Here is a 26,464-nt window from a genome sequence, read left to right on the forward strand (position 1 = left end):
TGCATCCCTCTGCCTGTTTTACAAGTATTTTAATGATGGATGCTCTGACAAACTAGAAAACCTTATACCCCCTCGACGAAAATACCCCCGACAAGCAGCGAAGTCCCACCCCTACACAGTTGAGATCCTTAGATGTAAGAAAGCCTTTTACTCTAATAGCTTCTTCCCCAGAATTGCAGGACTTTGGAATTCTCTTCCAGTTTTCTGCTTCCCCAACTGTACTGACATGCAGAAATTCAAATGTAATGTAAACAGACATCTTGCTACTAAACTCCCTATATAGTACCCCTGCAACTTAGGTCCCTGATAGTAGCCCTCTACATCAAAGTGGCATGCCTTGTTTAGGGTGAAAGTGTAATAATAAAAAAAAACAAAAAACTCCAGTTTGTAGTGAAATGGTGGTCAAAAATGGATGGTAACGCTCAATGCTGCCAAGACTAAGCTCGTTTCGTTTAATAATTACAAGAAATCTTCTCAACCATCAATAGCTATGGCTAAAGATACATTACCTGAAAGTACTTCATTCAAACTCCTCGGTTTAACGTTTACAGGGAACAGGAGTTGGAACAGCCTTGGCAATGCTCTCAATGTATCTGTTGCAAAGAAGGTGGGCTCTCTCTACCGTGCTAGAAAGTTACTTATGCCTGAAAGTATCCTGTACCTCTACAAGGCCATCATTCGCCCATGTATGGAGTATTGTCACATTTGGGCTGATGTATCTGCTACTAGTCTCACTCTTGGACAGGGTTCAAAAGAGTTGCCAACCTGTCATCTAACAGAACAGACATCATGCTGCTCAACACTCTACATAGTATCCCTGCAACTTATGGCCCTGATCAAAGTGCAATCAATGTGCTCTGTTTGGGGTGAAAATGTAATTTAAAAAAAAAATAAAATAAAATAAAAAAAAATAAATAAATAAAAAAGTTACATACCTTCAAGATTATTTTAGATTGTACAAACTCCAGCATTTTCCAGATGTTAGTATTCCTGGGTATGATGCATACACTTACCCGCAAGCCATTGCTGCTTGGCAATGGGAAAATCCAGAGTTTTCATCAACCATACCAAGATTTAAACTGACAAGCGCAGTTACTGCGGTTTGAAGTTGAGACATGTTTAAAAAAAACAAAAAAACTCTACATGTTTATAATCGACCACATACAAAGAATCAAATCCAGTACTCACAACCAGAACCATGACTTTGTGTTGCATCGAGAGAAATTAAGGAAAACTATTTGGAAATCTGCAAATGCACTTTTGTGTGTACAGCAAAGGGAGAGAATTGCTTTGTCTAAATAAATTGGCTGATTCGTAGAAGAGTAGAAGAACAATTGTTAAATTAAAGAGAAACATTAAAGAATTCAAAGGCGTGAAACCATAAACCAATAAAACCACAAACTTTAAAACAATAAACCAAGATTTTCATCAAGCTAATTCATTACTACATCAAAATCGAGTGTATGCCATTTCTGAAATGGTATTTTCCCTATTGACTGTAGAATTTTGTTGGTCCTGTTGTTCTAGGAGGTCCACTCACCCAAGCTTTGCTTTTTCTCTTTGAGAAAAGGTTAGTTTATTGCTAATCACCTGCAGCGCCCCTACAGAGAAAAGTCAACTGGGTGTCAAGCATTCAATGCTTCTCCGGGAAACTAGTTCTTCAATCCCACTTTCCAACCCTAGTGTCATATCTAGCTGTGGGAGAGAGACAAATACCCAACCGATGTCATTTTATGCCATAAAATTTATTTATAAGTCACTTATTTTAAATTCTGAACATTTATGTAATTGTATCTTTGATTTTAGGTGATATAAGACTTTTTTCATATAGTCTGTAGATTTTGATGCAAGCGCATTTTAGAGCACAAGATTTGGCACATGATATTTTTCCTGTATTTTGTTAGTTACTTGTAGCTGGTGCAGTTTCTGCTTTAAGCATTCGTCACATACACACGTCAGATTTTGACTGATTAATTACCGTGTTTTATCTTTGATTAGATAGAATTTCCACATTTTCTCTTCCAACTGTTGTTTGGAACATTCTTTGTCATTTTCTTTGCATGTATCATTTTTGCAATGTGTATGTGCAAGTTCAAGAGCTGTTACCACCATTTTAGTTGCTTATTTTGCAAACATGTTAGCCTCACAGCCAAGAAACTAAACTGAGCAAACTCTTACAGAAAATGAATTGGAATATTTAAACAAGATGGAAAAAGAAACTGTTCAGAAAATCTAAAATTTGAAAACAAAAAGCTCTACAAGAGTGTGGCACCATGTTCATCGAGTGCTGTAGTGGAGATTCTCTGAGGGAGATGAACTGATGGCAATACTTTCACCCAATCTTGACAGAACACGCATGTGAATTAGCGCGTAGAAAAACACACCCCAGAGTCTAATCGACATATATGAAGCATCAGCATCTGTGTTTTTCTTGTGTTTCTATTTTTATACTTGTGGACTAGTGTGCATCTCCATTTACGGTTACCAGTGAGAAAATCACGATACAGCCATAATATATGTACGAAAAATCCACTGTACATACAGCATTTGAGGTCGGCGGCCTGTCAGTGAGACCACGTGAAATCACAAGAGCACAACCATGTGGTCTGGTATTCAAGAGGAAGGAAAGTAAAATGCAGTGAAAATGCAGTTACAGCAACCAATACATTTGCACCATTATATTTTTTTTTTTTTGTACAAACAAGTCACCACTTATCAAGGCCAAGAAGCCACTCAAGGATAAAGGTTAATCAGTGTACAGTAGTCAATGGGACAATATCAAAGTAATCACTAATAGTGGAAATTTGGTAAATTGGATTACATAAGGGGATGACTCAAGAATTTGTTCATGCTGGACTTGAAGACAACCATATTGTAGTCAGTTGGAAAGCAGAAAAACGGAAGTTCTACAGTTCTAAGAAGCTTCGTTCATGGAATATATGTTTAGGTTTAGGCACAGATAAAGAGTAGGGGAAATTATTGATAGTGGTTTCAACCAGAGTTTTTTTTCCGTGAAAGTTTGGCAGGGGGGGGGGGGGGGCACAGATTGGAGTTCAGATGATGCATCAAAATTAACCAGTCACTTCTTTCTGTCATTAGAGTAAAAGAAAACCCAATAAATTACACCATATGTACAGGGTTTTCTCTAAAATCACAAAAACTAATTATCTTGAACCTATGTCTTTCATACCCTTCCATAGACATTTGTGACCTACTTCCAAAGAAAAACTAGGGTCCTTGATTTTTGCTGTTTTCACTCCAATTTTTCCCTTCAGATTTAAGTGAACATGTAGTAGACTTTTTTTAATGCTTTCCTAAATTTTGTTTATCATGAGACCGCCATACTTTCTTTTATTCAGGTTAGTTTTTCTTATTACTATATCTAGGTGAGACCCTTCGTTTGGGATCACAATTCTTTGTCTATTCATAATTGTATTTGTTACTTTAAAAAAATTTTTTTTTATTTATTCCAATTAGTTGTTTGGATGGCTTGTTTAACATTTGTGACTTACATGGAACTCTTGATAATGTTATGAATGCAGAACATTGAACTGAATTCCTAAGCGGCACTTACCCTAAGCAGGTTGAACCAGTTTCCTCTAAAGGAGAAAGCTTCATGGGAACATCAAATTCACCGACGGTTCCCAGTGGCTCCAAGATGATAAATAGTTTGATCAGTTTCTCTTTCCAAATTGTCCCTCTAAATCAGTTCTCTAAAAAGAATGTTTGTGTGGCCATGGACTTTGTGTGTGTGTGTGTGTGGGGGGGTCATATTTCTATTTGTTTTACTGTATAATCGTGCTGCTACATTCACAAGATCCATAATATTTTTGAAGAGAATTTCATTTTTGAGTTAAAAATTGTTGAGGTTTGTGTTTCTCTGAATAGTACATTTTCTTTCTGGTACAAGTATAAATGGAATTTCTTGTATACCGATACTATGACAAATGTTTCCTTATTCTGTTTAAGATTCTTGAAAATTGCTTATCCAAAATGATCAATAAATCAGTAACATTGTCCATGGGTTCAAGTGGTGTGCAAGTAGTCTATTTGTGAGTCTTTTGTTTAAAATATCTTTTATCACAAGCTGTTGTTGAGCTACAAATCTTGGTAGTTTATTTGATGCAAAAAGCTGCACAATTCTAATAGTTTCAGGATGTATAACATTTTTTTATTGCTTTATTTGTTCATTTGCTGCCTTCTTGTCTGATATTTTAAAACCATGTAATTGTTTCTTTTTCTTTATACTTTTTTTATTCAGTTTTTCATTATTGCAGTGATAATCGAAAATTGAAATATTGAATTTCAAGTGAAACCAAATGGTGTCTACTTAATCGTCATGTCACAGTAATGAACATATCTAAAAATTACAAAAAATGAAAAGGTAAATTAATTATTAATGAAAATAGTTTTTGGAGACAATTGAGTTTTGCAAAAGGGAGGGGGGGGGGCAAAACAAAACAAAAAAGAATAGTTCTAATTGTAACAAGAGAGGTAAATCATTTCTGAAACTAAAAATCTTTCGCCAATTTAGCAAAACTTAATTTTCACTAATTGTCTTTGAAAAACGTTTTCATTAATTTTCAACGTCATGGTCTTTCATAATTTTTGGAAATGTTCATTACTGCGACATAATTCAGTAGATACCATTGGTTCGCCTTGAAATTTGATATTTCGAATTTCGCTACAATAATGAAGAACCTATAATACTTACATTGTGATGGATTTACGTTTTTAAAACTTTTACAGAATTTTATTTGGTTCTTTGGGATTTTTAGATCAGAATATCCCATCTGTTTCATTCCCGCAATATTTGTTGAATACTGTTTGCAAAACATACTGGTCAATCATACATGATTTTTTTCTTTTACTTGTGTGAGGATCTTTTTTGTTTGTTGTCTTTGCAGTTACATAACTGCTGATACACCAATATGTATACGCCATGTTGTTCGCATCTCCCTTTTTTTTATAAAAGGGGAGACTATACAATCCGCTACCTATGTTGGAATATGATCCAATGCAGTATACTTGGTTAATTAAAACTGATATCATGTTGGCAAATATATACAAAAACTTACAAGAATGCTGAAAATTGACAAGTTTTCAAATAATTTAGCTTTTCATGTTATCTGGTGATTATTTAGATAATGTTGATCTGAAATAAGGAGTGGGATCTAATTTTAACAAAAATAGTAAAAACAAAGGCATATATGATTTTAATCAACTAATGTTTATTTTTAAAACTTTACAATTACAGGCAGTCACTGCTGCTACCCCAAGGAGTTATCAAATTCATAGTCATCTGGCAGTTATTCCTTTAGTAATAAAGCCAAAGAAATAAATGGCTAAAACAAAACTGACCTTAAAAAGAAAAGAATTCAATAAGGGGAGGGAAGGCTTGGGATGCTTCCAAATAAGACACCTGCATTTTTGATAAGTTAATTAAAAAGAAAAAAAAAAGATCAAAATTTCTATCGACAAACTTATTTCATACTTTTCTTGAATTGCAAAATATTTTATTCTTCCAACTTTCCCTTTGTTGCTTTTCACAAAGGTCATGTTCTAGAAATGAAAGCCAAAATGCAATTCCTTCACTTAAAAATAAATACAATTTTGTTTTTTTGTTTAAAAAGATGTTCTTTTTCTTTTATATATATATATATATATATATATATATATATATATATATATATATATAACATCTGACGTTAGCGAAATGACTGATTTATCCTTCAGAGGAGGAAAAAAAAAAAGCTCTTAGCAAAGCAGCAAAAATGCAAGACGTAAGAAGTGGGGAAATTAGTTGAAAAAGAAAATGTTAAAATGTTTGGAAAGTCTTTGAAATTTAAATATCATAATTCATACAACTTTCTCATACTTTAAAGATTAATGCATCCATAGACAAACAAGGAATAAAGAGAAAATTTGGAAATAGATTCAATTGAAAAATTGCTTCTTATGGGGGGAAAAAATGTATATATATATATAGAACCTATAAGGATCGCTAATAAAAGTTTGTCATGGACCAAAATAAAAATTAATGGGTGAAGGATATTCATTTAACTTTAGAGCATTAGCATTTTGTTGGGAGAAGAACCGAGAAGGCCAACATACACTCCCAGGTATTGAAATCTGAAAACAATTCATTAAAATTAGAATTTCATTCTAGGGTGAGAGAATTGTAACAAGTTTGAATCAAAGATATTGAAATAAAATTAGAGATTTTTGTAAATAATAATTCTTAATTCAGAGAGAGGGGTTCGGGGAAGGATGCTTTGTATCTTTAAGAAATAAAAAACAAAGCAGGATTTGAAGAATAACAAAATCCAAATTCACTTTCCTCGGGCCATTGTAGTTGTAAAGAGGAGTTTCTTCATTTTCTTTTTCTTTTTCCCACCACCAGAGGAGGAGGTGGAAGAAGCAGCAGCGGCAGCAGAATGGCCTGAAGAAAAAAAAAAAAAATGGATTATAAAATATATTAATCATAATTCTGGAAATATTAGTTTTCTTACATTGATTATGTCAGATGCATAGAAAATGTCAAAATAATATTGTATTTTTTTTTTTTTTTTTTTTAATTCAATTTTCATCCCAAACAAGGCACAGTGCCACTTTGAAGCAGGGGGCTACTATTAAGGACTTAATTAGCAGGGTCATTATGAAGGGAGAAGAGTAGAAAGATGTTTGTTAACATTACACTTGAACTTCTGCATATCATTGCAGTTGGGAAAGCAAAATCCCGGAAGGGAGTTCCAAAGACCTGCAGTTCTGGGGAAGAAACTATTGGAGTAAAAGGCTTTCTTGCACCTAGGGATCTCTACTGTAAAGGGATGAGACTTAGTAGCTTGTCGGGTTTGTCGGGGGTAGTTACGTCGGGGAGGTACAAGTGTTTGCAGTTCGTCAGGGCATTCACCATTAAAGTCATTGCTGTCATATTTGGGCCGGTGCATCGGCTACTAGTCTCTCTCTCCTTGACAGGGTTCAAAAGAGAGTCGCAAATCTGATAGGCCCTAAACTGGCATCTAAACTTCAGCCTCTGTCCCATCGTCGAAACGTTGCATCTCTCTGCCTGTTCTGCAAGTATTATAATGGTGAATGCTCTGAAGAACTGCAAGAACTGTGCCCCCAAGACGTGAACACCCTCGACAGACCCGACAAGCTGCAAAATCCCACCCCCACACTGTAGAGATCCCTAGATGTAAAAGATCTTTCTACTCCAGTAGTTTCTTCCCCAGAACTGCTAGACTTTGGAATTCCATTCCAGGTCACTGCTTCCCCAACTGTACTGACATGCATAAGTTCAAGTGCAACGTGAACCAACATCTCGCTGCCCTAATCCCTACATAGTGCCCCAGTAGATGTTTCCCCTGATAGTAGCCCCCTACACCAAAGTGGCAATGTGCCTTGTTTGGGGTGAAAATGTAATAAAAAAAAAAAAAAAAAAAAAAAAAAAAAGTATTTGTAGAACAGGCAGAGGGATGCAACATCTTGTTGATGGGACAGAGGCTGAAGCCTAGATGACAGTTCAGGACCTATCAGGTTGGCGACTCTTTTGAACCCTGTCCAGGAGCAAGAGACAAGCAGCAGATGCACCAGCCCAGATATGACAACAGTACTCCATACATGGGTGAATGGTGGCCTTGTAGAGGTATAGGATACTGTAGTTTTCTAGCATGGTAGAGGGAGCCAACCTTCCTTGCAGCAGCCTTGGCAATGCTCTCAATGTATCTATCCCAGTTTATATTCCCTGTAAACGTTAGGCCGAGCAGTTTAAAAGAAGTACTTTCAGGCAATGTGTTCTTGGCCATTGCTATTGGTGGTAGAGAAGGTTTCTTGTAGTTATTGAAGGAAACAAGCTTAGTCTTAGCAGCATTGAATGTGACCAACCATTTTTGTCCCCATTCCACTACAGACTGGAGGCCATCCTCTAGTGTTTCTGCCATTTCCTTGGATATGTGTTCATTTGTTTTCCCCTCATATCTGTTATAGAGAATGGTGTCATCGGCAAATATACCCATCTCCAAAACAATTTTATCAGGGAAGTCATTTATGAATATCAGGAATAATAGAGGTCCAAGGATAGACCCCTGAGGTACTCCCGCATTTATGACATATTGTTTGGATGTACGACCGTCGAGGACAACTTTGATTTTTCTATTACTTAAGGATTTAATTACATTATGAATTCTTCCAGTGATACCATATGATCTAATTTTCCTTAGAAGACCATCGTGCCATACCCTGTCAAAAGCCTTAGATATATCAAGGGCCACCGCTCTACCTTCCCCTTTATATCAGCTTAAAAAGCTTCATTCTGATTTTTTTTTTTTTAGGAAAATTGCTTCTAGCATGACGTCAGTGCATATAAGGAGCTTTGTGAGGTCAAAAACTAGCCAATAAGAAGCATTAGATGTATAGATTCTGATCTAGAAAACCTCAATTCTTTCCCCTTGGTCGGAAACATCACCCATGGAATATGAAGGCTAAAGGACAAAAAAAAAAAAGTAAGAGTTATGAGGCTGCTGAAAATAAACCAAAAGGTATTGCAGTTGTTTGTTGTTCTCGGGTTATATCTTCAAGACACATTTTAAAGGTTCTAAAAAGGGTAAATGTGTCCAATAGTTGACCATAATTGGGTTGTCAGACTAAATATTTGAAGCCAAATCTTTCAGAAAAAAGGCCAAATTTTCAGAAACAAAGAAGCCAAATTGAAAAAACAAAGTGTGTGTGTCAATATATAAACATTTGTTTTAAACTGACACATTTCATATAATTTTATATATAACAAAGAGTTTAACAGCTTCCAAATAATTGCGTCTTTTTTATTAAAAAAAAATTATATATATTTGGAAGGCAACCTCTTTAATTTAATCCAGAGTTAACATTTTCAATATAGCCATATATATATATATATATATAGCATGAATAAAAGGTAATGTTCAAAGGTTCAAAAAAGTTAATTTTTTTTTTTTTTCTCACTGCCTTTCACATTCACCTTAATTTGATGACATTTATAGGTTTTCAGGTAATCAGTAAATGAATAACATGTAAAAGTGTCGCTGACAAATAGTCTTGACATAAGCCAAACATTGTGTGCACATGTTTGGCTGGCTGTCGGAATGCATAACGTTATTACATAAAAACTATTTGTCGGTGACAATTTTACATGCGATATTCATTATCATAATACCAGAAAACCTATAAATGTTGTCAAATCACATGGAAAAGGTAAAATAATTAAACTTCCGTATTTTTAAAAAAAAATGTTTTATTAGAAATCTTAATATAAAAGACACGTTTGGTAGATAAACTCTTCAATTTATAAATATATATGAAATGCGTCTGTTTGAAATTGACACCAGGTGAAATAATGTCTCTTAGTGACGCTATATTTTAATATTATTAAGCGTCCGTTTATAAAGTGAAGAACTGGATTCCAGAATGAGAATTTTCAGAGCTCAGCCAATCAGAATGAAAGGACTTTGGCGAGGGAACCTTCATTATTTATGAATCGGAAATTGGAAAGATTATGTTAGGTCTATGTATGCATGAGCCAGTTACAGTCACAGAATCTGTGGAACGTGTAGAATTCCTCCCAGTGACAACTAGTAGCAGTGGTAGGACTAATATTTGAGAGAGAAATAGGACTCCTTCCTCTAAAGATGTTGCATTTGTGATGGTGTTGCTCATAGGCTGCAATGTAGCATTTTATTATCACCATTGAATGTGTCTAAAATGGTGTTAAAAAGCTACATAAGATAGTGGCTATTAGCCAAGATGTATTGAATTTTGTATGTGGCATCTGTTGTTGCAAACTACAGATGACAACTTTTTATAAGATTAGTGGAGATTTAAAAAACAAAGAATTTTTTTTATTTTTAACATACAAAAATATTCTGTTGTTCCTGTAATAGTGATCAATTTGTACTGAAATTACCAAAATGTTAAGGTTTATATGAATAAATTATAGTTCTTATTTTCTATTTCTTACAATATTATGAATGAGGCGTTTATTAATTCAAATTTTTATTTTAAAAATTCTAAGTCGTAAATTTAAAAAAAACACTAACAAGTGGATTAAGTCAGCTATTTTATAAGCCATATTTATAATCTCAAAACTTGTAAAAAATATTTCCCCAGAAGAATTTTATTCACAAGAGAAAATTCATTAATCAATTCTTTTCTGAACTTCTGTAGAAATTAGAATTTAATGTTAATTAATTGCAAAAAAATGATAAAAGTTTTTTTTAAAATTACATTTAGCTTCTATTTTAAGTAATACATAATTTGAATTTTTCAAATTGATTTTTTTTATTTATACTTTCTTAGTAAATTTCTTTTAATATAGCATATTTTAATTTATCTTTACTTAGCCTATCATTATAGACTCTTATTTATATAGGGATGCAAATTGCCAAAGGTAAAAATACTGAAATCAAGAGGAATCTTTCATCACCCAAAATCTAATATAAAATGATCCCCTATTTCTGGACCAATTTAACTTCTGCCAGTTAACCAAAACAAATTGTTATGAGATAAATTTATTCACTTTTTTTGGAGGGGGGGGGTAAACATTAGTTTATCACGAACCCTATGTTACAGTGGAAGACTCCCAAAGGTAAAAAAAACAAAAAAACCTTCCATAACTACCTCTAACCCTAAGTTCAAGTGACCTAAAATATTAGAATAGCTTGGAAATAGGGGATCATTTTCGATTACAAGCGACTGGAAACTGCTTGTGAATTAGATATTTAAGTGAAACTTGCTCTGAAGGAGGAAGAATGGTTCAACCTGCCTAAGGTGAATGCTGCTTTGGTACAGGGCATTGTTTTTTTTTTTTTTTTTTTTTTTTTGCAAAGTTTTTCAGGGTATTACAACTGATGTTTTTACTTCATTTTTACTTTTAAATTTTGTGTAAAAAGTATGTTAAAAAATTGTTTTGAATAAATAGACAAGGAAAAGGCATGGTAAGAGAAAGACTCAAAAGTGTGTATGCATATGGATGGAAGGGGAGGTATCATTTTGTGATGAAACAAACTTCCCACTACCCATATCACAAATCATTTTGAAATACAAGGGAAACAAAAATTAAGCAGAGGTAGAATGAGGAAGAAAGATAAAGCAAGAGAGAAAAAAAAAAAATAGAATGTAAAGTTCTGGTTAAATAAAAAAAATTAGGGAGGACACATACTTTGAATAATTCACGTAAAAAAACAAAAACACTTACCTGAATTATTTTGTTCCAAATTGTTCAATGCAATTTGTATAGCATCACCAAAAGAATTTTGAAAGTTTGGAACAGGGATCTTGTCTTCATTGTCACTAGCATCACTATCAGAGGTGCGTACTGGATGACTTCGAATGGCAGAATCCGGTTTAAGTGGCCATGATGATTGGCCAGGACATACAGTTGGTCTAAACTTGCCAGACTTTAGCATCTTAAGATAGAAAAAGAAGGAAAAAAAGCTTAACTACTAAGATCAAGTTTACTTGTGTTTCTTTATAAAAAAATACAAAAAACAAAACTAGACCAAAAAGATCTCATTAAAACAATTTTTGTTCTGCAAACATTAAAATTTGGAAAATTATTTTAAACTATTCTCATTCTAAAAAATCAAAACTTGTGTAAAAACTTTAATGTCTATTACAAGTTTATCTCCAAATAAATTTACAATACGTCAAGTGGTTTGTGAATAATTTGAACTTTAACGTTTTCTCTCATTACAAAATTAACTATTTAAAAGTCGATTTTCCAGAATTCCACTTAAATAATTTATGTAAAATTGACTTCTGTAAAATTACAAAATTGACATGGATAAAATGAAACAACTTTTTAGTAATGAAACTGAATCACTAGATTAAATTAAAAGCATGTTTTATGTTTAACAAAGTCGAGTATAGTTTCTTTCGAATGGCAGATGATTATATAGATGTTTTTTAAATGAGAAGTTAATTTTTAATAAAAAGAAAATCCAATCCAAAAAATTAAATCCTAACGCCAGAGAGAGGCAAACAAAGATCACACATTTTACTTATTTTTACATGCAAGACAATAAAAAAAAAAAAAAAATACTTTACAAAAATGGTAATGTGATATCGGATTTTCTGAGCTTGTATCATTTTCTTTTTCTCACACGCACAGCAATTTTATAGCTCTGGTAGCAAAAAGTGACATTTTTTTTTGTGTTACGTAAACATGTGCAATGCAGCATGTTTTGTTAGTGCACGTGAATGGCAGACAAGCAGTTGTAAGCTTGACGTGAGGAAAAGGACACAGATGAGAATAATTTGAAAAAGTGCCTCATTTAATAGGAAAGTCATGCTGGGATTAGCCTTTATGGAAATAATTTTCATAAATGAGTTCTAAATAAAACCCATACAAATAGAGACAGTCCTAGATGGTCTTCAGTTAATGTCCGGAGCAACCAACCCTGGGACAAATGAAGCGACAACGAACAAAGGCTAGAACCAGCGTGAAGAGATCTCAGCAGAATAGAAGAGAAGTGGTTGTATAAGGAAATAGGAGCAGGAAACGAGTTGAACGTTTGAGGCAGCAGTTAGTTTTGGTGAGAGCTATTTCACAGTAAAGTCTATGTGTCTCCTTGGGCCTGGGTGGGTCATAGATCTTGGCCAAAAGATTGTAATGAGTCTTGTGTGTGTTGGTCTGGTTGGTCTGCCATTTAACCAATATAATAAACATTGTTTATTATGTTGGACTTGAGTGGTTTTGTTTTGGATGCAAATACTTTGTTGTAGTGTTAACTGGATTAACGTACAGCTTTGGCACAATGAAGGTGATACCAGTGAATGCACATGGTGTATTGGCATAAAGACTTCACTTTAAATTTAAAATATGAAAAAATTTCTAAGAATAATTCAGAAGAATTTAAAGTGAAAAACAGTAAAAACAAGTGATTTGATTGGGAAAGCTCAAAGATTACCTGAGCAAAAGATGTTGTTTGATTGCCGTCACTAGTACAAGAGGAGGCAGCTGCAGAGGAAAGAAAATATTCATAAGCATTTCAGTTAGACAAGAGAAGTCTGAAATGTAAAAATTCTTTTTACATTTCAGACTTCATGAAAAATATTGATATTGTTGGAAGACATTTTTTTAATTTATAGATGACAGAATTAAACATGGTAAACAGAACTTACTGAAATATCTTATCAGTATAAATTAAAACTTTATAATAGAAATTTACCAATTTTAATATTAAATGCCAAAAAGAAATAATTTAAATACAAATAGGTTTAAAAAAGCTATCTTAAAAGATGTGCTTATGATCCAGTGTTACTGTTAGAAGTTGAGAAATCACTTAAAACATTTTCCTCTCACAGTCAAGTGAATTAATTTGTATTTGCTCAACACTTGCTGACGTTAATTATGATTAAAAAAACAAAAAAAAAAAAGTCCTTGCTCAGAATTCCCGCTTGTATTAAAAAACAAAAATAAGAATCTATATGATGTACCAGTGATGGAAAGAAAATATCGTACCCCCCAAATCACGTAAATTGATCAAGTAGTTTTATTTTCATAAAAGAATCATTTTTAAGTGAATTTAGTTTTTCCAATGCCACCCTCCACATGTTAAGAATAGCCTTTAAAATCTCAAATTTGAATTATTTGCAGTTATCCGACTTCATTGCTTTGAAGATGGCATCACAAGATAAATCTCTCATAGTTTTGGATAAAATTTGATTTTCTTATTTAAAAAAGCTACTTAATGAATTTACATGGTTTTTTGGTATACGATATTTTCTCACACAGGAACATCATAAAGATTTTTCTTTTTTAAGGGGGGGGGGGGTTATAGATATAAACACCAAAATGAACTCATTCAAATGGACAAAATATTCAATGCCAATATTATTCATAGCTTTTATGGAAGTAAACAACAGATAGAGATTTATGTTTAGCAAAGAATTGTCGAAGTTAGTTTATCTACCTGAAGATGGACTAGCAATAAGTGAATCTTCAGATGTTGATGGAGATGCAATGTCAATGGATGTTACAGAAGGAGAACTGTATGAAGAAAGAGGAATACTAAATCCAGGACATAAAGTCTGCTTTTTGATTTCAGCTGCCGAACTCATCACAATCTGAACAGGAGCTGAAAAAAAGAAAAAGAAAAAAGTAATTAACTTATTTTATAAAAAAACATTAACATCAAAATCTATGCACACTTTTACATCAGGCTTTAACTTTTTTCTACCATTGTTCCTTAAATGGAACATAATTTTTGTAGTGTAGAAGTCATAATTTCATTCCAAAATCGATTTTGTAACATATTGACACTAAAATAACTTAATTTCAATAGTTATATATACTGTATATTACTTTCAAATAAACTGCAAAAATTATGTAGTCTACAAAATAAAAGGTGAAAGAAAGTATACTTGTTTTTTTGTTTTTTTTTAAGTCCTCTATGAAATAAACAGTTAATGCAAAAAACAAAATCTGAGTAGATTTTTCTCAAGTGTGAAAGAAAAACTAAATTGGTAAATAAATTTACATAGCCATGAATTGAAAATTTGACAAGCAGACTTATAAATAAAAATGCAGCAATTGTTTATGCAGTCAAGTAAAGGTTACTTGTAAAAGAAAAAAAAGTTGTGCATAAAAATAAAATTCATGACAAGTTGAAATCTGTCTTAACACATTAAGTCTGAATATGAATAAAACTTACAAATTCCATATTTTCGATTCTCTTCTTCTTGGATTCTCTTGGATCTAGAACGTTCTTCACGATTTTTCTTTTGGCGGATTCTGCGCCGTTTCTCAATTTCATCTGAAATTTGCAAGACAAAAATGGAGTGATATTTTAACAGCAAAACAGCAATATTTAAATCAGAATTTTTTTTTTAATAGTAATTGCCATCCTGACCAAAATAGTAAAAAGATAAATTAAAAAAAAAAAAAAAAAAAAAAAAAAAAAAGAAATATTTACCGCTGAAATATTTTAGGGTTTCTTTTGAAACTATTGGCGGCTTTAATAACAATTCAGCAACTTTGAATTCTGCGCTGAGGGGAAGGTGGCTTAAATAACGTAAACGTTTACGCAACTCCTGCAAAAATAAATTTAAAAACAGTAAAGTTAAAGATTTTCAAGGCTATTTCTAGAAAGTTTTATTTGTAAGGCTTTAAAATGAACCTAAATACAATTTTAGAATCCTTTAAGAAACCTTATTTGCTCAGATTCTTCTGAATATGAATCAAAATATTTTAAAGGCAATAAAAAAGGGATGAGAGGATACCTTCAATTGTCTGTTATAAAAATTCTAAGTATTTTAGAAATCAAAAGCCATTTAATATTATCTTTGTGATATTCTATATTCATCACAATGTTGGTTAAAACATTACCTTACACCACCTTCAATGAAACAGCCACTGCATTTCATATCTTTTAAGCGAGATGTAATTGTGCACAGACACAACTGAATTACTGTCACTAACTCCAGAAGTCTCTACAATCATTGGAGTAAATTTTTTTTTTCAATTGTAAACCTGACTAAATTGTTCACAACTTTACAATCTTCTCTTCTGTAAAAAGAATAATAAGAATCCTATTTGGTTATTTTCCAGTTTCAAGACCTAAATGTTCAGTTTGGTAAGGGGTATGCATAACTCTTGTGTATAGAATTTTATTACTTGCCTCAGTCATTGTGATACTTTCCAATTCAACAATTGTAGCTTCAATGGAATCTGGACAATTCATCAAACTGTCATATTCCTGAACCATGCAGCGTGCATTAATAGCATGCATGTAAATATGCTGACCATCAGCCGCTGTATAAAAATAAAAAAAAAAATACCTTTCTATAATTCGACTGATGTTTTGAAGAATTGATCCTTTCCTGTAATCAAATTAGATGAAATTTTTCTGGCACATGACTATTCTGTTATAAATTGACCATTATTATATTTTATAGGGATTACACGTGACCTGTTAATGTAATATTTTTTGGAAGAAAAAATATTTTAGGTTGCAATGTTTATTTTCAAAATGTGTCATTTTTATTGAAAGTTGTTTATTTTTTCTACAAATTCAGTGATAATATTTTAATTAGATGCATTTTATTGTTTTGTCTTATGATTCCATTAAAAAAAAAAAAAATTTACTTTTTTATCATAAATATACAAATACTGTTTAAGACAATTGAATTGGTGTAATTTGAAAATTATACAGAATTAAAAACTATCATTCATGTATAAATTATCTTTTCTTGAATTCAGTTAAGTTATTTCTGAAGAACAACTCAATTGCGAAACAAAAGTGTAATGAGATTAGGTGAAATCAACCTTGTTGCAAGTGACATTCTCATTGTTATAAAGCAAAACTCATTTATACAATAATTAAATGACGAGACATTTCATGTTCGTATGTGGGTTATCTTTCACACATTTATACAAATAAAACCAAGATCATCCAATCAGCAAAGATGACCATCAATGATTAATATGATATAAATGAATGCTACTTCAAATTTTTACATTAATTCTTACAAAATCTAATTATGTCATCTCATTGACTAAAATAGGACAAAATATTCCTTTCAAAAGTTTGTTTTATTGATTAGGAAAATATTCAGCTGATAATTATCTTCACAGCAATAAGACAGAATATTATTGTAAAAAGAACTTGATACAATTTAAATAAAATAAAATTGAAACATTCGTTTTATTTATTTTAAGAATATTTAGCTAACAATGATTATTTTTATGTAATAATATTTTCTCCTTTAATAGCATTGACATTTGGAAAGGAATATTAACAGTAAATTTTACAGATCATAATATTGAATTGAACTCGTTTCCAGTAAAAACCAGTTGATGAAACATTTACATTTTCTTTTATCGGAACAAACAAGCATAGAAGTTTTCAATGAATATACCTTGGTAAAAATAGAAAGTATTTTTGGGAGAACATTTTGGTCGTCGTTTTCTGTCTGCCTCTTCATCTCCCAAATCATGAGGAAGTTCCAAGCACTGAGCTGCTTCCTCCGTAGGCATGAGCTCCTGATCACTTGGACCACAAGAGTCTGTCAGGAGACCTTGCGAAGCTGCTGTCATACAAACAACTTTCTGTTCATCCTCCTCCTCTTCAGCAAGAGGAAAACATGAACCATCCGAAGGGTCAACTGGACCAGAAGTTGGCTCCTCAGCAATCTCATCAAAAGCATTAACATAATATTTTGAAGTCTAAAGAAATAAAAAAGAAACTTATTTTAAACTCAGCTGGTTTTGAAACCATCTTGAAATTTAAATAGCATACATATACAAGAATAGTTCCAAAAGTAAAGCATCCTATTTTATTTCAACTCAAAAAGTTGAAGAGCTACAAAGACAGGGGTGGTACCATTAAAACAAGCGATCTTTTGTGCTCCAGAATTTATTGTTCTACATAGTCACCATCATTCTCAATGCATTTTTGCCAGGAAATCAATGATGCATCTCTGCTCTGACGCACATCCATGAAAGTGATTGCTTTCTTAGTCTCACACTATCAATATTTACAGAGAGATGAAACTTTCAGGTCATGAATGCATAAGTTCAATCATCATAATGCAATTTACAATCCCCTCTGATCCATTTGGACAGAATAAAAAATATGCATTACTTGTGAATTTGAAATTTAATTATTCCAGAAATTGATGCTACTCAATTAGTTTAGAAACATGTTATGCAGTCTTAAAGTATTCAACCCCAAATTAAAATGCATCATAAATCCATTAGTGAATTAAATGCACTACCTTAATTATGCTTAACTACCAGGAACCATGTCCCAGAATTTCCTAGGAGAAATATAAAAGAATGATTTAACTTATAAAATAAATAGAGTAACAATTCTGAAAAGAACAAAAGAACCCATTTCAATGAACTAAACAGATTAAAATAGATTTAGCCATGTTTTTTTTTTATGAAAATAAAAATTGTAAAAAAATTTTTTAAGTAAATAAAAGAGTTATCAGAATTTCAAGCGAAGGACCAGTTTTTAAATGAGGTGTGTGTGTGTGTATATATATATATATATATATATATATATATATATATATATAAGCAGTGTTCAATGATAAGATCTATTAACCAAGTACTTCACTTCAATTCAAACATTAGATTTTGAGCAATTATGTGGGCTGGCCCAAATTGAGGCTCTACCTCCTGTTGCATCCAAACCGCATTTTGTATTTTTATGCAAATAAATATTACAAGATTCATGAAGTTTTATAAATATATAAATTAGCAGAATATAAGTGAAACCATGTTTTTTTTTTGTTTTTAAACTGGAATTGTAGATTTATCTAGAAAAAAAAAAAAAGTGCTGTACTAATTTCTTGAAGTATTTCAACCAATGAAAGAATGTTTTCAAATACTGACCTTATGACAAACTGAAGTATCAGATTTTTTAGGTTCATTTAAAGTCAAATTCTCCATCTCCAAAGGAAGTTGTTGCTGTTCTTTAACTTTGTGAGTGGGAGACAACGACTGCAAAGATGTTCGGTCCTAAAAGATAAGATTACAAATATCAGAAAACTAATATTCCCACATTTTTTTGAAGTGCAAATCTTGCCATTTGAGATTTTGGCACATTGTCACTTTGATGGGGGGGGGGGGGGGCATCAAGGACATAAGTTGCAGGGATACTATGTAGAGAGTTGAGCAGCAAAATGTCTGTCCACATTACACTTGGAACTTCTGCATGTCAGTACAGTTGGGGAAGCAGGAACCCAGAAGGAAATTCCAAAATCTAGCAGTTTTGGGGAAGAAACTATTAGAGTAGAAGGCTTTCTTACATCTAGGGATCTCTGTGTAGGGGTGGGACCTAGCTGCTTGTCGGGTTTGTCAAGGAGGAGGGGTATTTACGTTGAGGTGGTACAAGGCCTTGTAGTTCATCGGAACATATACTATTAAAATACTTGTAATAAAGACAGAGGGATGCAACATTTGCTGATAGCACAGAGGTTGAAGCTTAAACAGTTCAGGATGTATCAGGTTGGTGACTTTTTTTTAACCATGTTCAGGATTGAGAGACTAGTAACAAATGCACCAGCCCAAATGCGACAACAATACTCTATACATGGGTACAGGATACTTTTAGGCATAGGTAACTTTCTAGCACGGGAGAGAGCCCACCTTCTTCGCAGCGGACTTGGCAATGCTCACGATGTATCTGCTCCAACTCATGTCCCCTGTGAACATTAAGTTGAGGAGTTTGAATGAAGTACTTTCAGGTAATGTGTCTTTAGCCATAGCTATTCATGGTTGAGAAGGTTTCTTGTAATTATTAAACGAAACAAGCCTAATCTTGGCAGCATTGAACGTTACCATCCATTTTTGACCCCATTCCAGGTCTTCCTCTAGAGTTTCCGTCATTGCCTTAAATACACGTCCATTCATTTTTCCCTCGTGCCTGCTATAGAGCGTGGTGTCATCAGCAAATCAGGGAGGTCATTTATGAATATTAGGAATAATAAAAGGTCCAACGATAGACCCCTGAGGTACTCCTGCATTTATATAATATTGTTTGGATGTATGACCATCGAAAACAAACTGGATTCTTCTCTTATTTAAGGATTTAATTATGTTAAGTATTCGTCCAGTAATACTATAGGATCTGATTTTCATAAGACCATCGTACCATACCCTGTCAAAAGCCTTAGATATATCCAAGGCTATTTCCCTCCCCTGCCTTATCCAGTGTATGGCATATACGTTCAGAGATTACAGTCAGAATATCTGCAGTAGAACGAGCTTGCCTAAATCCATATTAATGGTCGAACAGAAGTTTAGCAACTGTAAGGTGGTGGACTAGAGCTGGATTAATTATGGACTCAAATATTTTGGTGAAAAGAGGGGGGGGGGGTGATAATTTAATGGATTAGTTCTTTCACCAGAATTCTTGATATCACAATGGTACCACAGAAGCAGTTTTCCAGCAGTCAGGAAGCAAGATTCGTTGAGGCATTTGTTAAAGAGTTTGGAGAGAACTAGAGAAACCTCAGCGAAGCAATTTTTTTTTTTTTTTTTTAGAGTACAGTCGGGATGAGATCAGGCCCACACGCTTTTGAAGTGTCTAGGTTTTTTATGATATCATGTACTTGATAAGGAGTGATTTTCAGATCATTTAGTGTGGTTTTATATTGTAAAAGAAAATCAAGGAGGGAGTGGTTTACTAGATCCAATGCAGAGTTTGAGGTAAACTGATGGGCAAGCATGCTAGCTTTCTCAGTTGCTGTGCAAACAACCTTATAATTGTTGGATACCGGGGGAATTGTTGATTGTCCATTACTTATTACACTTGTAGATTTTCCAGAAAAATACAGTGGTATTTTTAGGTCACAAACTAAATTTGTTCTTTGATGACATCTGACGAAAATGTTTAAATGAAGACAAATTTTTTCCATTGAAATGAATGCAAATTCAATTTATCCATTTGGCTTCCTCAAAAAATATCCTTTCATTAATTTCAATAATTTCTCAACTAACACTTGTGACAGTTGCTACATTAACATAATCATTCCCTTAGCCATATCAGTACAGCTTTGTTCTACAAGATTGTACAAATGGTTGATTTAGCCAGGTTATACTGCTGGGTGAGATCATAAACACGACCCCCCACCCCCATGTTTATCAGTGTGTTGCAAACAATGCAATAGCAATATTCACAATATACAAACATGAATGCAACTGATGCTCCACAAGTTTATGCATTTGTATATGCACTGTAAAAGCCTGTGCGTGTATTAGTGCACCAATAAATTATTTATGTGTAAAAACGAAATTTGTTTTGTTTGGGGCATTTGTGAACTATAAGAAACTAGCGGAAGGTGCCCGGCATTGCCCGGTCGTAAAGAAAATGTGCCGGGTGCAAATTCGCAGAACTGAAATGTTAGTAACTGAACCCTATTATCGATGTGGTGCCAACAATTACAGATACTATTTCATATCAAACTTAGCTATTTAAAATGAAAGAAGGTACTGACAATTCGTGCATGCACAGTTTGCAAATCGCGTGTAAAGGCAGTTTTTTTCTAAATCCCCATTATAAGATATGGGAAAAAAAAAATCCATGTTACAAAAAGAATGAAGTTACTATTCCTAATAAAATTGAGATTCATGAAAATAATTTTTTTAATTAGCTTTTACAACTTGTGAAATGTCTCTCTTAATGCAATAAAACCTATAATATTCAACAAAATAAAACTTACCTTTTGTTGAAACAATGCAGATTCAATAAAACATTTTTCAGACTCCTGTAAAAACAAGTACAAATATTAACATTGTTGAAAATACAAAAATAAGATAAAAACTAAAATAAATACAAAAAAAAGAAAAGAAAAAGACATAAAAGTACTTACTTCAGCTTCTTCCAATTGTCTTACAAGTTGTGCAGTCTCTGGTTCTGTAACCAATTCTTGGACATCAGCAGGAGTAGCGGTCACTACTTTAGAGTAACAGGCCATGTGACTTTCTAAATGCAAAACAATAAATTTGTACAAATCAGTTCTATTCAAACCATTAATGTTTCACACAAAAAGGCTGAAGCGCACATCTATGATAGAATAGGAAAATCTGATAAAACTAAGTCAGCTAAACTGCAAAAATAATTCATATTTAATTAGAACTGCCATATATCAAGACTTTCTGCCCATTATTTCCCAAAACATTTATCAGTAATAAAATTGATCATTAAAAAGATGAGTGCATCAGGTTTCTGCTGAAATTTGGATAGCTTACTTTTAATAGCATGAATTTTTAATTCACAATTTGTGATTTGTATATGGAAAAAATTTTTTTTAAAATCTACTTAAGAAAATTAAAATAAAGTTTTTAAATCACATTTTAAAATTTGTTATTTACATTTAGCATACAAATTATGAACTTAATTTGTTTTTAAACTAATTCCTTAATTTCATTTTCTTTCTACTTTCTCTACCGCTCTCCCTTGACCCAAGACTGCACCATAATAAACAAAGTATCTGACAGCATAGACACAGCACTCTCCTTCGACACTAGCGCCAAAGTACATGTATTTGGTGACTTTAATGTCCATCACAAAAACTGGCTTGGATTCTCTACTTACACAGATGCAGCAGGCAGTGCAACTCATAGCTTCTCTGTATCTCACTCCCTATCGCAAATTGTTACTTTTCCAACCCGCTTCCCTGATCAGGAAGAACAACATGCATCACTATTAGATCTGTTTTTGACCACAGTTCCTGATGATTGTGTAACGAAAGCCGACAGCCCACTTGGGAACGCTGATCATGCGGTAATAATGGTTGAAATCGCCCTAAACTCTAGACCCAAAACTGAAGAGCCAGTGCTCAAAACAACAAGATATTATAAAAAGGCTGACTGGGAAGCTATCAGAGATCTTATCAGAGACGCCCCATGGGGAAATATTTTTTCTCTTCCTGCTGAACAGTGTGCAACTGAGACCACTGAATGGTTCAAAACTGCAATCGAAGCGCATGTTCCCATGCGGAAATTCTATAGCAAGCCCCACTCTCCCCAATGGTTTACTTCGACTTGTGCAACTGCCATTGCTCAAAGGCAGCATGCATTCCGCAGGTTTAACCGACATAAGTCCAGTTCAAACAGACAAAAGTACATAGAAGCTAGAAGTAACGTTAAGAAAGAAATAGCGACAGCTAAGAGGGAATTTACGGAAACCACTAAAAAACGCATCGAAGCACAAAAACTAGGAACTCGTGACTTCTGGAAAATCTACAACAGTGTAGTAAATAATGGGCAATCAACAATTCCCCCACTAACCAACAATCACGAGGTTCTTTGCTCAGCAACCGAGAAGGCTAACATGCTTGCCAGTCGGTTTGCCTCAAACTCCACACTGGACCCTCTAAACCACCCCCTACCTCAATTTCCTATGCGGACAGACGCCACGCTAGACGATCTGGAAATCACCCCTGCTCAGGTGCATGCTATCATAAAAAACCTTGACACTTCCAAAGCATGTGGACCCGACCTCATCCCAGCTGTGCTATTAAAAAAGTGCTCAGCCGAAGTAGCTCCAGTTCTCTCCAAACTCTACAACAAATGCCTTAATGAATCTTGCTTTCCGAGCTGTTGGAAAACTGCTTCTGTGGTACCAGTATTCAAGAATTCTGGCGAAAGAACTGACCCATTAAATTATCGCCCTATTAGCCTCCTCCCACTTTTTGCCAAAATATTTGAGACCTTAATTAACCATGCTCTAGTCCAGCACCTTACAGATGCTAAACTTCTGACCGACCATCAATATGGATTTAGACAAGCCCGTTCCACGGCAGACATCCTCACTGTAATCTCTGAACGCATATACCATTCACTGGACAAAGCGGGAGAGGGCAGAGCAGTAGCTCTAGATATATCTAAGGCTTTTGAAAGGGTATGGCATGAAGGTCTCCTCAGGAAGATTAGATCTTACGGTATCATTGGTAGAATACTCAACATAATTAAATCCTTCTTAGATAAGAGAAAAATCCAGGTTGTCCTCGACGGTCGTACGTCTAAACAATATGATATAAATGCGGGAGTGCCCCAGGGATCTATCCTTGGTCCTCTGCTGTTCCTGATATTCATAAATGACCTCCCCGACAAAATTGCCTCTGAGATGGGTATATATGCTGATGACACCACACTCTATAGCAGGCACGACAGGAAAACAAATGAACATATATCTAAAGTAATGGCAGAAACACTAGAGGATGACCTCCAATCAGTAGTGGAATGGGGACAAAAATGGATGGTAACGTTCAATGCCACCAAGACAAAACTGGTTTCATTCAATAATTACAAGAAACCTTCTCTACCACCTATAGCAATGGCCAACAACTCTTTAGCTGAGAGTACGTCTTTCAAGCTCCTTGGCCTAACGTTCACAGGAAACATGAGTTGGAACAATTACATCGAGGGCATTGCCAGGGCCGCTGCGAGGAAGGTGGGCTCTCTCTACCGTGCTAGAAAACTTCTAACACCCGAAAGTATCCTGTACCTCTATAAGGCCACTATTCGCCCATGTATGGAGTATTGCTGTCACATCTGGGCTGGTGCATCTGCTACTAGTCTCTCGCTCCTTGACAAGGTTCAAAAGAGAGTCGCAAACCTGATAGGCTCTGAACTGGCATCTAAGCTTCAGCCTCTGTCCCATCGACGAAATGTTGCATCCCTCTGCCTTTTCTACAAGTATTATAATGGTGAATGCTCTAACGAACTGCAATCACTTGTGCCCCCACGACGTGAGCACCCTCGACAAACCCGACAGGCTAAATCCCACCCCCACACTGTAGAGATCCCTAGATGTAAAAGATCTTTTTACTCCAATAGTTTCTTCCCCAGAACTGCTAGACTTTGGAATTCCATTCCAGGTCACTGCTTCCCCAACAGTACTGACGTGCAGAAGTTAAAGTGTAACGTGAACCAACATCTCGCTGCCCTAATCCCTACATAGTACCCCAGTAGATGTTTCCTCTGATAGTAGCCCCCTACATTAAAGTGGCAATGTGCCTTGTTTGGGGTGAAAATGTAATAAAAAAAAAAAAAAAAAAAAAAATGTACTAAAGCAAGGAGTATTTTTTTTTTTTTTTTTTTTACTGGTTCAGTTTTGATTTGCACTTTTATACAATGCTCAATGTAGCAACACACACGGATGATAAAATGTTTTGGATAATCACGGATTTTCACAGGGTTCTGTTAAAAGTCATTTCAAAAACTAAATCATTTTAAGTCCTCAAAATACAATAGTTTTGTTTGGAAATGAATATACTTTCAAATGGATTAATAAATAATAATGTACATTATATATTTTAAGTTTTAGCAAATAAAGTGATAAAAATGTGAACAACATAAAACAGCGTTTTGGTAAGATTTTATGATCCACCCAACCGTAAACAGTGTCAAACAGCCTCTTAAAAAAAAAAAATCTAGGTAGAGTGGCAAGCCTCCTCTTCCTAAAACTTTCTTTAGACCTAACAATAAAGTGCACGATTTATCTCCTATAAAAAAATAAATTGGGCAACTGTCCTAAAAAGCTAGAATGGTCTCAAAATGGTGAATTATTTTACATTAAATATAAGTTAAACCAACCATCCCTCTAAATTCTAGAACTTTTTGTTTTGTTTCTATCATCTTCAGGATGTCCACACATAATTTCCCTTAGCTCTATCATTAACCCCAAGTCAGAGTGGCAACTACCCACCCTCTCATAATTGCATAAAACCCTCTTAAAGCCACAATCATCTTTGGAAGAAGAAAAAAAAAAACTCACAGGATTTATCTCCTATGGAAAAAAAAAAAATCTTTTTTTCAGCTGTTTATCCATAGTCAATAGTTTATGAGACTCACATAAGGCACTAGATAACAATGGTTTCATTTATTTTGGGGAAAGAAGAAGAGATCCCTTTACCGAATCTGTTTTGGTTTTGTATCATATTTCCACCAGACAATGCCAATACAGTCTTGTTAGTATATATAATCTTTTTTTTATGTAATAAAGCAAAAATTAAACTATCAGGTTCAAATATTAAGTGAGATAATGTGAATAACACGAAACGACTTGATTGACAGAAGAGTATGTTTTTCAATTATCTCTGGTATTACTAATCCAAACAAAAACTACTGGTCGGATTAAATATAAAGAGTAAGAAAAAAAAAATCAACTGGAAATAAAAATATTTTATTTTGTTTACAACAAAAAGCTACATGTGCATTACATATTAAGATTTTTTAGGGGAAAATCTCATTTTACTTTAGATATAAAACTAGCAATTATCCAACATTTCTCAAGTTCATCAGACAAAATAGTATATTAAAAAAGGGGCTTACTTTAGCAGCAACCTTGACGTTGTTGACCACTGAACTATAGAACACTTGAAATAATTCTTATAAATAAATGAATGCACACTATATATATATATATATATACACACATAAGGCCATCTGGAGTTTCCCTTGGATATATATATATATATTTTTTTTTACATAGGCATCACCACTTATCAAGACCCAGAGGCCACTTGAGGATAAGGGTTAAAGAGTGTATAGTAGTCAATTGGACAATATAATTGTTAGTAATAGAAATTCGGTAAATTTAACTTAAATAGACTGGCGCATCAAGAACTTGTTTACGTTGGACTTGAAGACAACCATATTGTAGTCAGCTGGAAAGCAAGCAAATGGAAGACAGCTCCACAAGCGTGCAGTTCTAAGAAAGAAACTTTGTTCATGGAATCTACATTAGGTTTAGTCACAGATAAAGAGTGGTGGGAAATTATTGATAGGGTTTTCAAAATTATAAGAGAAATGGTGAATGTTTGGTAAGAGGGGACAATATATTGGAGCTCAGAAGAGTACTTGCCACGAAAATAATGATAAAGCAGAGACAGACTCACAAATTCTTGTGAGAAAGAGGTTACAGAGAAGAGAAAAGGGCATCCCCTACGAGGCTACGAAGTCTATTTTGAA

The 26,464-nt window shown here is 33.8% G+C and overlaps 1 protein-coding gene across 1 annotated transcript in view; it reads right to left on the reverse strand.

Moving 5' to 3' along the window:
- Nucleotides 1–5,668: 5,668 nt before the first annotated feature.
- The window catches only part of LOC145248065 (E3 ubiquitin-protein ligase RNF10-like), a 58,509-nt gene continuing 37,713 nt past the window's right edge, over nucleotides 5,669–26,464 (reverse strand). Inside the window, exons 8-18 of the mRNA XM_080109870.1 lie at nucleotides 21,358–21,470; nucleotides 21,208–21,252; nucleotides 18,377–18,502; nucleotides 16,894–17,200; nucleotides 15,654–15,787; nucleotides 14,949–15,066; nucleotides 14,688–14,789; nucleotides 13,947–14,111; nucleotides 12,942–12,991; nucleotides 11,228–11,438; nucleotides 5,669–6,442 (exon numbers count right to left, since the gene is read on the reverse strand). Of these exons, the coding sequence (XP_079965996.1) occupies nucleotides 6,333–6,442; nucleotides 11,228–11,438; nucleotides 12,942–12,991; nucleotides 13,947–14,111; nucleotides 14,688–14,789; nucleotides 14,949–15,066; nucleotides 15,654–15,787; nucleotides 16,894–17,200; nucleotides 18,377–18,502; nucleotides 21,208–21,252; nucleotides 21,358–21,470 (1,481 nt within the window). The 3' untranslated portion in view covers nucleotides 5,669–6,332. The remainder of the gene's footprint in view (nucleotides 6,443–11,227; nucleotides 11,439–12,941; nucleotides 12,992–13,946; nucleotides 14,112–14,687; nucleotides 14,790–14,948; nucleotides 15,067–15,653; nucleotides 15,788–16,893; nucleotides 17,201–18,376; nucleotides 18,503–21,207; nucleotides 21,253–21,357; nucleotides 21,471–26,464) is intronic.

This window comes from Euprymna scolopes, chromosome 1 (genome assembly GCF_053919585.1).
Source record: "Euprymna scolopes isolate OS-2025 chromosome 1, ASM5391958v1, whole genome shotgun sequence".
Lineage (NCBI taxonomy): Eukaryota > Metazoa > Mollusca > Cephalopoda > Sepiida > Sepiolidae > Euprymna > Euprymna scolopes.